Raw genomic sequence first — 12,750 nt, 5'->3', positions numbered from 1 at the left:
GAGTGGGGAGGGGGCATTAATTTGGAGATCATTTAATCCCACTATTTTATTTTACATTATATATATATATATTTTTATAGTTTATATTTATAGGCACTTAACTCTGTAGAGGAGAATGTCTTGCTCAGTGTAACAAGGGCAGCAGTAACACTGACTACAAACTCACTGGTCCCCAAAATCTCAGAAAAAAAGCTGGGGACAAACCTTGACCCCCTTCCCCTCACAATGGAGAGGGCCTGGCTTGAAATCTCCGCCTCCACAGGCGAAGGAGAGGGATCTAGTCTGGGGATTGCCTGTTAGGGAGGATGCCCCATGGACTGTAGGGACTTTGCCTCCACCCACCTGGATTCCTCCTGTGAGTAAGGTCTTTCTTAAGTCTCACCAAATCTCTCCTAATTCACCAGGAGTTGCTCCCTCTGGCTAAGCATGACTCTGTCTTTCCTCAATAGCAAAGAGGCTGCTGTCCTGAGCCTGCAAGGATGGCTCACTGTGGGACATCAGACGGGCCTGGGCAGTGGCTGACTCAAGAACAGGCCTGGGGAGGGGATACTAAGAGAGCCCTTTGCCCAGGGGCCTTGAGAGAAAGCCAGATTCCGGGGAGCAAGAAACCTCCCCCTGAACACTAGGCCTGCTCTTTGCAGAGTTGTGGGGTGGAGCTAGAAGCAGGAGCCCCTCTTTATTTGATAGCCACCCCACCCTATAGGCACCGGGCCAGCTCCTTGGGTGTGGCTCTCCACTGAGATGGAGCTGGAGCCCCAGTTGGTAGGAAGGTGTGCCCGAGGGCACAGGGAAGGGATGCTGCTGCTTGCCCCCTCTGCCCCCTCTGCCAGGAGCAGAGGACGGGCAGAAAAAGGTCTGGGAAATAAATTGGAAGTGTCTGAATAAAATCCCATGAGTCCCCCCAAAACAAAACATGGCCACTCATGGGGTCACCACTGTCCTTAAGGCTCAGGTCCTTCCTTTGGGAGTCACTGTCCCCTGTTCTCTTCTCCCATTTCCCCCAGGAACAAACTGAGGCCAGGTGCCCCGTTTGCCAGCCTCAGAAAAATCAGTGCAGCCTGGCACTAGGTCAAAGGTGAGTCAGAGAAGAAAGTGGGGCAGCTGACGAAGTCGGTGACCCCACCCTCCTGGGGCGCCCGCATGAGCCTCCCTCATGCTCTGTGGCTTGGGAGGGTGCTGCCAGACACCCAAGCGGGGAGCCGGGCCAGAGCCGCATCCCTGGCGAAAGTCCTGCTGTCGCTGGGAACCAGCTGCTGAGTTGAAAGGGAAAATTGCAGCGTAATGGGGAGATATTGGGCCCAACGGGGTGACTAATTACAAAGGATGGGCCTAGAGCGTCCTCGCTTGTTAAACTCACCTTTAAGTGGCACATGAAGATGCCGCCTCAGTAATCTGGGGGGGGAAGTTAAGGTGGGGGGGAGGGAGGGGGCTTCTCAGGTGATAGGATGCTTAAGGCAGAGAGACGTCCTGGGGGCCCCCAAGGAAGATCAGCAGGGTCCAGCACTGCCCATTGCGATGGGCAGGATTTTTTCCAGGCTGTGCCCACATGGAGCTCTTTCTCCAGTGTCTTCTAGACCTGGGCAGGGGCTGAGTCAGGGCAGAGTTTGTTAGAAGGCATCCTGATATACTGCTCGGAAGACCTTCTATTAAAAGGAGACTTTGCAGAAAGACTTTTATACTTTAATTATGAGAAAGTATTTGGTTTCATCGAACGAGATGAACATCTAATTGTTATCAGTTGTCTTAAAAAAATGCCTCCACGACGGTTTAAAAAGGGGGGAAGGGGACTTGGTCACATGTTTTTTGTCACTCAACCTTTCACTGAAACATCCACACGTCCCCCTCCCCCACCATACACGGAGGGACTGGACAGTCCAGTCTCTCTCAAGCCTCCCCGGGATCGACTATTTCCTAAAAACTAGGGGGGTTTAGAGTAACAGCTGAGCTTCAGGCCACTTCCCAAGCCTCCCTGCGGCATGAAGAAGCCCACTATTGTCGACCTTAAGGGGGAGATAAATGGGGCCCTGGGAGTGGGCCCCTGAGCCGGGCGACCCGATGGGAGCCCCGGGCGGCAGCTGCCCTAGGTGGGGCCCACTCTGCCTCTCTCCTTGCTGAGTATCCCCACGATGACTAATGCACCTCTGTCCTGCCCCCTTTTTACCTTTAAGGAGCAGCCAGGGGAAAAAAAAAAAAAAGGAAGAAGAAAAAGAGCAGGATTCGGGAGGCAGGAGCCAGCGGCCCCGCCCCGCCTCCGGCCCAGCCCTGCCCCTCCCCACCCCAGCCAAAAAGCCGGGCCGGGAGGGAGAGGCCGAGCAGACGCCGAGCCCAGGTGCCCCGGGATCCCGCGCAGCCCCGAGCCCAGCCCGAGCCATGGAGAGAGGCAGCCTGATCCAGAAGGCCAAGCTGGCGGAGCAGGCCGAGCGCTACGAGGACATGGCCGACTTCATGAAGGGGGCCGTGGAGAAGGGCGACGAGCTGTCCTGCGAGGAGCGCAATCTGCTCTCGGTGGCCTACAAGAACGTGGTGGGCGGCCAGCGGGCGGCCTGGAGGGTGCTGTCCAGCATCGAGCAGAAGGGGGCCGAGGAGGAGGGCGCCGAGGAGAAGGAGCGCGGCCCCGAGGTGCGCGAGTACCGGGAGAAGGTGGAGGGCGAGCTGCGCGGCGTCTGCGGCACCGTGCTGGGCCTGCTCGACTCGCACCTCATCAAGAACGCGGGCGACGTCGAGAGCCAGGTCTTCTACCTGAAGATGAAGGGCGACTATTTCCGCTACCTGGCCGAGGTGGCCGTGGGCGACGACAAGAAGCGCACCATCGACTCGGCCCGCGCCGCCTACCAGGAGGCCATGGACATCAGCAAGAAGGACATGCTGCCCACCAACCCCATCCGCCTGGGCCTGGCGCTCAACTTCTCCGTCTTCCACTACGAGATCGCCAACAGCCCCGAGGAGGCCATCTCCCTGGCCAAGACCACCTTCGACGAGGCCATGGCCGAGCTGCACACGCTGAGCGAGGACTCCTACAAGGACAGCACCCTCATCATGCAGCTGTTGCGAGACAACCTGACCCTCTGGACGGCGGACAGCGCCGGGGAGGAGGGCGGCGACGTGCCGCCCCCCGAGGAGCAGCCCCAGAGCTGAGCCCCGCTCCCCGGAGCCCCGCCGGCCCCTTCCGTTCCCCGTCCCCCGCCCCGGCCTGGCCCCCCTCGGGGGAGAGGACTTGTGTGTGGGGCGGGCCCCCGGATCCCTCTGCCCTTCTCCTCGGCCCCTCCATCCCCGCCCCCCCCCTCACCGTGCGCCCCAGCTCGGGAGCGACTCAGACGCGAGAGCGAGGCCGGCTGGGCCGAGAGCTCCGGGAGCTTCTCCTTCCAGCCCCGGGCTGTTAGGGCCGGCGGTGGCGGGAGCCCCCACGATGGTCCCAAGATCCCTGGCTCTGAGCTGCGCCCCGCCCCCCCAGCGCTCTCCCTCTCCCTCTCCTGTCCCAGCTTCCTGTGGCTCTTAGGATTGGGAAGTCCCGGCCCTGAGGGGCTGGAGAGGGGCTGGACTGGGGAGCCCAGAGGCTTGTGTGAGTGTTGGAGAAAGGAGTGTGTGAGTGGGTCTGGGTGACAGCGTGTGCTGGCGCGCTGGTGAGTGAGCGTGTCTGCGACTGTCAGAGAGCGTGTCTGAGTGTGTGACAAAGTTCCCTCTCAATAAAGAAAGCTTCCCGGACACTCCTGTTGTCTTTTTGCAATCTATGTGGATCGGGAAGTGGGGAGGCTTGGGAGGTTCTATGTTGGGGGGAGGGGAAGGGAGGGGTTGGTTCTGAGTCGGGCTTCCCTCGGCTCTGTATCCTGGTCCTCGCCCCCAATTGGACCTGGCCCATCTCTGAAAACAGCCAGAAGGCATTTGGGGTAGATTATCTTAGCATTAGGTGGGGTTGAGGGGTGGGGTGGGGCAGGGCTTTGTTTAGTGACAGACTTCAAGGTCGGGGACTAACCCTGAGTCTCCGGGAGAGTTCTCGTGGGAGTTGGAGATTTTAAAGGATTCCTTCCTCTGTCCAAGGGCCTGCGGTGAGGATCCAGAAGAAACGGCCCCGGTGCCAGACTGAGGAGAAGGGCAGATCTTGGGGTGGAGGAGAGGGGAGGTTAGGGAAGTGGTCAGAAGAAAAAGGAAGTCGAGCCAGAGTTGAGAAGGGGTGAGGCGAAAACCCACAGATCTGAAGGGAGGAGAGAACAGCTCAGGTGGGGGGCCCAATTGAGACACCCCTTAACGGAGGAGCCGGACCCTTAAGATCTGAGGAGATGGGAAGGAAATGCCCTAGGTCTAAAGATGTGGTCCACAAGGGAGGGACAAGTTCTGAAAGCCGGGTGTGATTTGCTAGGGAGTGAGACCCCCCCCCAACCTGAGATGAACACCCAAGAGCTAAGATGGCAATGCGGTGCTCCAGGGATGGTTGGGAGACAAGAGGCACCACTGGAGGCTGGGGCAGAGTTAATTCTGGGCCAACCCAGATCTGGGTTTGGGATTGAACCCCCAGGGCTGAAAGGAGAAAAGAGGATAAACTCCAGAGAGGTTGTGGGAGGGAGAGGGGACTGAGACAGCTCAGATCTGAGATAGATTGGACACCCCACGTTTGAATGAAGGGAGGGGTAGGGGTGAGACAATCCATATATGGGATTAGATAGATACTTTAGGTCTGAAGGAAGGAAGATGAGATGTCCCGAGTATGAAGCAGAAGGGAAACTGGGAGGGGCTGGGGTTGGGAGCCAGAGGTGAGAAAGCTCAGACGTGAGGAGGGTGGTTCCCTCTGCAGGGTGGGTCACAAAAGATGGCTCCTGAAAACGTGGCTCACATCCAGACCCCAAGCCCATCCCTAGGCTCCGTCCTATCTCCTGCCTCAGGCCAAAGCCTGCAACTGTCTTGGGAGCCCCTCTTTTACTCCAACCCCTCCCCCCCCATCTAAAATACCCTCTTCCCCATTTTAGCTCCTCTACACCCCTCCTCTCATGCCATCCCAGTTCAATCCTGGTCTTTCCTCCTTTGCTCCCCCAAACTTCCCAGGTATCCTTCACTCTCCCCATCCCTGGAGTCCCTTATCCTCTGATATCCCGGGATAGCTGGTCACTCTCTCCTTTTCCGCCCCTTCTAATTCTTGCTCCCCTTTCATTCATAAACTATCCTGAAACCTGGGGTCCCCTTCCCTCCTCTTTCAATCCTCTGCGAAGTCGAGAACCTCGGGCCGGTATTTCCACCTCCCTTTTCCTGCCTTCCGTCGCGGGCAGTTTGGGGCGCTGCCCAGGTTAAAGCTAGTCCAACCCTAGGTGCAGGGCCGTCCCTGGAAATCCCTCCCAGCGCCGGGCCAGCCAATGGGGAGGGCGGCCGTCGGAGCGGACTGCTCAGCAGTCCCAGGATCCGGAGGAGGGAGAGGTCCGGGAGGGAGGGAGAGAGGGGAGGGCTGGGGAGCCGAGGGCGGGGGAAGGTGAGGTGCTGCAGGCGCTGTTCCGGTTTCACTCAGACAAGTCTTCACCCGTCCTGTACCGGGGGAGTTCAGCTCAGCTTCTCTCCTCAGCTCCCCCCACCCCTCGCAGGGGGAAGGAAGGGGGCCCCAGGCCGAGTTTTCTGAGTCAGTTCCCAGCTCAGTAGTGGGTTAACGCCCACCCACAGGCCCAGGAAGATTAGCAGAAAGGAGACCCCCGGAGTAACTAGAGGGAAAATACAGAACGAAAAGTCCCTATTTCCTAAAGTCCAGTTTGCCTGTTGGACATCTCCAACTGGATAGCCCAAAGGCATTTTAAACTTAACATGTCCAAAACTGAACTGAGCTTATTCTTTTTCCTTATGCTCTCTCCCCTTTTCATTTATTTATTTATTTGCTGAGGTAGTTGGGGCTAAGTAACTTGTCCAGGGTCACACAGCTAGGAAATGTTAAGTGTCAGTCGTCATATTTGAACTCAGGTCCTCCTGACTTCAGGGCAGGTGCTCTATCCATTGCACCACCTAGCTGCCCCTCTTCTTTTCCTTCTATCTCTTACACACACACACACACACATACACACAATTTTTAAACTATTTTTAAAATTTTGAGTTCTAAATTTTCTCCCTCACACCCATTGAGAAGGCAATCTGATATCCATTTATGTAAGTGAAGTCATACAAAACGCATTTGCATATTCACCATATTGAAAAATTAAATCAAGAAAAATAAAATGAAAAAATATGCTTCCGTTTGCCCTGGAAGTCTACCTTTTCTTGCTGTTAAGGTAGATAGAATTTCCCTTCGTGAATTATTTTGAATCATGGTGGCCCATTGTATTAATCAGAGTTAACATCCCTTTTATTATAGAGAACATCACCAGCCTCCCCAGACTTCAAGGCTGGCAACCTATGGTGTCACCCTCAACTCCTCCTTCTCATTGCTCATATGCAAGCTGCTGTCAAATCCTGGAGACTCTCCCGTCTTAAACTGGCTGGCATATGGCTGACATTGTCATGTCTTGGTCCAGGCCCTCATCACGTCATTCTTGGACTAGTCCAGGAGCCTGCTGGCGCGTTTTCCCACCTCAGGTCTCTCCCTATTCCACGCTATCCTTAAGGAAGCTATCAGATTAGTCTTTCTAAACCAAAAGTCTGACCACATCACTCACCCTGATCAATAAATGTCAGTGGCTCTCTATCACCTCCAAGATCAAATATAGCATCCTCCATTTGACTTCTAAAACTTCATAACCTTTCCTACCTTTGAAGACTTCTTACATCTCACTTCCTTCAACTTACCCTTCCATCCAATGACTGGCCTCCTTGCTGATGCTTGTACAAGATACTCCCACTCAGGGCATTTTCACTATCTGTCCCCCATGCCTAGAAGACTCTTTCTCCTTCTCTCTGTTTCTTAGTCTCCCAGGCTTCCAAAAATCTCAGCTAAAATCCCACCTAGACAAGAAGCCTTTCCCTCTCCCCCTTAATGATAGCGACTTCCCTCTGTTGATTATCTCCACTGTATCCATCTATTTCTTGTTTGCATACAGTTTTTGTTTTTGTCTCTTCCATTAGATTTGTAATCTTTTTGAGATCAGGATTATTTCTTTCTTTGTTCTTTCTTTCATTCTCCATTGCTCCTTCCCCTCCCCTCTTTCCTTCCTTCTTTTCTTGCTTCCTCCCTTCTTCTTTTCATCTTTCTTCTTCCTTCCTTCCTTTCTTCCTCCCTCACTCCCTCACTTCTTTTCTTTATTGATTTCTTCTAACCTTCTTTCTTTCTTACTTACTTTCTCTCTTCTTCTCTCCCTCCCTCTTTCCCTTCCTTCTTTCTTCCCTCTCTCCCTTCTTTTCTTTTTTTCCTCCTTCCTTCCTTCCTTTCTCTCTTTCTTCTTCCCTTGTCACTTAATAAAAGTTTGGTGACTAAGGAAAAGACACAGACTTTTATATTCAATTACAAAAAAAAAAAAATCAAATTAGTTTTTTTATCTAAATTTTTAAAATTCATGAACCCCAAGTTAAGAACCCTTTCATTTTACAGAAGGAGAAGCTGAGACCCAAAGAGGAAAAGTGATTCTCAGGTCATAGGACCATAGAATTATAGATTTAGATCTAGAAAGGAATGTAAAGGAAACTGAGTCCCACAAGAGGCTGATTGATTTGCCTGGATTACTATAAGAGCCAGGATTCAGTACCAGCTTTTCTGACTGCAAACCTGAGTGCCTTTTCTCCACTATCACACAGTGTCTTCTATTTTGAAGCCCGTGTAACCAAGCAGAGCCTCTGGACTGGGCTTGGAGCAAATGACTCTGGTTCAGCTCCCCTTTCTAGGGGGTGACCTGGTTCCTCTCACCCAACCTGTCCAGCAACTTTTTGTTAGTAGGGCAGATCCTGGGAACAAGGAGGCTGCTGCCTCCTCCCTTCCCATCATAGTAACTTTGAGCTGTATGGGACTTCAGAGAACATCTGATCCAACCTTCTTCATTTTACAGATGTGGAAACTGAGGCTCAGAGAAGGTAACTAACTTGACCAGAGTCCCACAATGAGTTCAAGATTCTGCTGACTCCTAATTTCATGTTTGTTTTTTATTTATTTTTTTTGTTTTTTCCTGCCCTGCCACATTACTACAAGTACATTACTACAAGAAAATGCTGAATTATTGTTACTTAAGCATTACTTTTGTTTTATTGTGTTTACAATCAGAGAATTAAATTACTACCTGTTTTTTTTTTTTTTTTTAACGAAGCAAAAGACAGCCACACAGGTATGGCAATGGTTAATATTAAAGTGAAATTTAATCTTGCTTTAAAAATATTATGTAAGTATCATGATACCTATAATGAATAGTCCTTAAATTACTTTATATCCTTATGATCCATTATATATTCTTCTTTCCACATAGTTGGAGAAGAATGAGAACAAGTGCAGAAGTGAGAAACTAAGGCTATGGGAGACTCCCTGGGGGAAATCTTTGAGAAGATGCAGGGACAGGTGCTGGGATGTAGCTGACTCCTTTTAGAGAAGCTAGGTTCGAAGATCACTAAAATTTTTTTCCATTCTAAATCATAGAGTTAGGGCAGCTAGGTGGTGCAGTGGATAGAGCACCAGTCCTGAAGTCAGGAGGACCTGAATTCAAATCTGACCTCAGACACTTAACATTTCCTGGCTGTGTGACCCTGGGCAAGTCACTTAACTCCAATTGCCTCAGCAAAAAAAAAAAAAAAAAAAAAAAAAAATCTTAGAGGTTTACCTTCCAAACACTAGGTGAAAGGGGAGCAATAGAACCAAATGAAGGTTCTTGTACTAGGCAGGTGTATGACGTTGGACAAGGTTCTTATACTGGGCAGGTAAGTTACCACTTCTCTGGATTTGTTTCTCCTAGAGAGAATGAGGAGTTTGGACTGGGCAAGTTCAATGGTCCCTTTTGGCTCTAACCTTGTATGATTCAAGATATCTAGGGCTAGAAGAAATCTCATTCAGGGCTTTTCTGTTACTTCCCAGCTCCCCAGTCACCCTATTTCTTCTGGCATAAGGTTGGCATTCAGTGGATGCCAACCCTAGAGGGCAAAAGAGGTAAGCAATACTCATACCCCTGAGAAACTGCATGGTCACAGCTTTCTCTGCCCCCAGAGAAAAGATGCCATTCTGCTCTACTTGACCATGGTCATTCCTTCCTTCAAACCTCAAAATCCCTCTTGAGGCAACTGAATCTGATGAATCCAACAACTTTTGCCCACCTTTGTGGCCTGTGATTCATGCCTCCTCCATCTTGCATCCCATCTGTGGTTAACCTATTTATTCAAGCAGGATCAATGCTTAGGTATGGAGATTTGGGGGGGCTATGTCACTTCTGTCTCAGAATTGGACGTACTTTGTAAAGTCCTTGACAGTCTCGTTCCTTCTGAACATTTCCATGTCTTCTCACTTGACTTCTCTCCACCAACTTTGGGCTCTGGTGATCTGCATCTCCTGCCTTCATGCTGCTCCTCATACATCTGGGCTTTGCACCGACCTGTCCTCCCCCGGCTGGGATACTCTCCCATTTCCAGTTACTGGTTTCCTTCAAGACTTAGCTTAAATGGCACTTTTTAGAGGAAAGGCTTTTCCTGATTCTCCTTATCCCACCCTACCTGCCAGTGCCTTCCCTCGGAGATTTACTTTTATCTGAATATACTACAACTCACCCAAGTTTTTCCTAAAATGTGACTCCCAGAACAATAAGAACCCAAGTCTTCGGCTCAGTGGGCTGATGAGATGAGAGTGTCTCCTTCAACTATTCGCCTTATGAGGTGTTTTAGAGAAGGATGCTTTGCAAGTCTTATTATTGTTATTCAACATATCACCTTTATTTAAATCTGTCAGCATTTTTTTTTTTTTTTTTTTGTGGCAAGGCTGATGGGATTAAATGACTTGCTCGGGGTCACACAGCTAGTAAGTGTTGTGTTTGAGGTCAGATTTGGAGTCAGTGCTCTATCCACTGTGCCATCTAGCTGCCCAACAATCATTGTTAAGGCCTACTGTGTGCCAGGCAGTGGGAATACAAAGACAAAAATGAAACAATCCCTGCCTACTAAGTATCAACATTGGGGGGAGTTTTAAGATGGAAAGAACTTTTGTGTTCATTTAATCTAACTCCCTTATATTGTAGAGAAGGAAGCTCAAGCTTGCCCAAGTCACACACATCACCCACACACAACTAGCAAGTCTCTGAGGCAGAATTTGAACTCAGGTCTTCTTAACTCTAAGAGATTGCCTCTGGTCTCAGAAGTCTGCTCCTGGATGGAATTGAACTCATTTTGATTTCACAAAGAAAAGACAGCGTCACAAATTGCTTATGGTCTAGTAAGGAAGTAGATGCCAATATTTCAATGAATCTAAACCAAATCCTCCTCCATGACTACCCTGATGTTATCCCCCATCAGAATCCAAGCTTCTTGAGGGCAGGTATTATCTTGATTTTATATTCAGACGCCCAATACTTTGTTCAATACTTGACTCATAAATGCTTTCTCATATCCATCCATTGATTCTCTTGTTCATTCATTCAGAGATTCAGATGATACCTTATTTTATGCATTCTGGCTCATATCCTCTGTCTTCCAAAGAATATCTACCAAGAGAGTTTGGGAAGAAGTAGGGGACATCCCCAAGGGATAAAACATACACAAAAAGCTGAAGGAGCAGGGTTACCAACTGGAAAGAGTGGAGACCTGGAGTCAAGTCATTAAGTATTTATTAAGCTCCTATTGGGCTGAGGATAAAAAAAAAAAAAAACAAAAAGGTCAAAGATAATCTGAGCTCATAAGGAGTTCTCAGTCTCCTGAGGAAGACAATACACCAACGATTATTATTATCAAAGATAGAGATGGGATCATTTGGAGGCATCTTAGAGTGAAAGCTCTAACATCAAAGAGATCTAGAAGAAGAGGGAGTTAATTTTAATTTTTATTTTTCAGTTCTGGCTCTGACATGAGATACGTAAACAAGAAGAAAGTCTTTTGAACTTCCCTGAGCCTCATATGTAGAGTAGAGATGGTACTTGTACTGGCTGCCTTTTAGGACTATGGTCTGGATCCAAAGAGGCAAACCCAAGCTGAGGGGGAGAAAGGGATGAAGTCACTGTATGGAATTCTGTTTAAAAGTGAAGAATTGGTGCTGATTGTGTGTCCTTGATACATCAGGACAGAACCATAGTGTGGTTATGTCCTAGCACTGGAGATGGCCTGATTAGGAGGCATGATGGCGTAGTAGGTAGAATAATCACTTTGGAGTCAGGAAAATCTGGGTTCAAATCTTTCCTCAAATACTTACTAGCTTCATGTTTCCAATTGAATCACCTAATGTTTTCATAAAACGAAGGAGTTGGACTCGATGGTCTAACACCAAATCTGTGATCTATGCTTCTATGAACTTAGCTGAACCCTCTGAACTGGGACCTGTGGGACCTATAAAAACAAACACAGCCAAGATCTAAAGAGACCTGAGCACACACCCAAGTCCTTAGAGTAGACCAGGGTCTCTGGGAGTGGTGGTTGTGAAACCTACCCTTCCATAGCTCCCCCTCCCCTTCAGTCTCCCTTACTCTCAGCCCCAGAGATGGGAGTCATGGAGTGGCCCAACCTTCTGATCTGAGACATGGCAGCCATGATGGAGTGTTGGGAGTTCTCCAATCCCAACATTCCGGAGGAGCCTCAAGGGTTCATGGACCAAGGATGAGGTACATGATCCCTGGAGCTGATGGAGTAGGAGAACTCTTATTCGGATGAGGAGGAGGTGCTACTGCTGGTATTGCCGCTGTTGATGGTGGTGCTGGTATTGTAGTTGGTACTACAGGTACTATATGTGTCTGAGGGGACCTGTAATTGCACACCTGTGTAGATCTCTGCAACGGGAGAAGGAGGAGAATATCTTTAATTGTTATGGGTCTCTCTGAGCCTTTTGGATCTTTCCATTCTTTCCCTTTGATGGGGTAAAATAGAGATTTTCTGGTAGTTATCTGGTGTGCTTTTTATGGAATAACAAGAACAATGACATAGTGGAGGTAAGTAGGTAGGGGGATTTTTCCAATACTACACTGCCCATTCAAAGGGGGATAGCTATACAGATGTTTATTGAGAGTTGTGTTGTAGGGGTGAATGAGTAAGGGAGGAGTCCCAGAAGGTTTGTGGTGGCAATAAACAGGATAAGGGTTATAAGTATAAGGGCTCATGTTGGACCAAGGTTATTATGAGGAGGGAGGTTACTGATATTCTAATGACATCCAAAATGGATAAACCTTTATCTTGTCAAACATGAAGAAGAAATGTCTATAAAACCTTTATCACAAACATTAAGAGGGAAAGGTTATGACCTGAGGCAGTATAACTAAATAGGACAATTAGAGAAACTGGGTCACAACATTAAAAAGGAACTTTGGCACAACACTTGGATTATCTGCCTAAGAAGTGGATGACCTACACCTGAGATTTCCAGGCAAAATGAGCTTAAATGGATTGAGTTTAGGGGCGGTCCCCAAAGATTGAACTGGGCCTCTGTAAACCCAGAGCGTGGGGTGCTGGGCTGACATGTGAAGTGTTAAATCCATTTCAGGTGTTTTTATTACAACAAATCATACATGTTAAGTGAATAAGCTGTGAAATGCTGAGGTCAGAGAGAGGTTCCCAGTGACCACACGGCAGGAGCAATGCTGAATGGAACTGGGGCTTCTGCATTGAGATTTAAAACAGGAAGAGGGTTCCTCCTTAGGAACAGATGGAGCACTGAACGGAGTCAGAGGCCCTTGCTCAAATCTCACCCCTGAAACT

At 49.2% G+C, this 12,750-nt stretch overlaps 1 protein-coding gene across 1 annotated transcript; it reads left to right on the top strand.

Annotated features, from left to right (window-relative positions):
• The first annotated feature begins 2,266 nt into the window (after window positions 1-2,266).
• SFN (stratifin) lies at window positions 2,267-3,704 on the top strand. Its single transcript, XM_031962506.1, has one exon. It carries the CDS (start codon window positions 2,371-2,373, stop codon window positions 3,133-3,135), a length of 765 nt encoding a protein of 254 aa, XP_031818366.1. The 5' UTR covers window positions 2,267-2,370; the 3' UTR covers window positions 3,136-3,704.
• The last annotated feature ends 9,046 nt before the right edge of the window (window positions 3,705-12,750 follow it).

The sequence above is a fragment of the Sarcophilus harrisii genome, chromosome 3, assembly GCF_902635505.1.
Source record: "Sarcophilus harrisii chromosome 3, mSarHar1.11, whole genome shotgun sequence".
NCBI lineage: Eukaryota > Metazoa > Chordata > Mammalia > Dasyuromorphia > Dasyuridae > Sarcophilus > Sarcophilus harrisii.
Note: the sequence above shows the minus strand (reverse complement) of the source record. Positions and strands in the feature narration are given on the sequence as shown.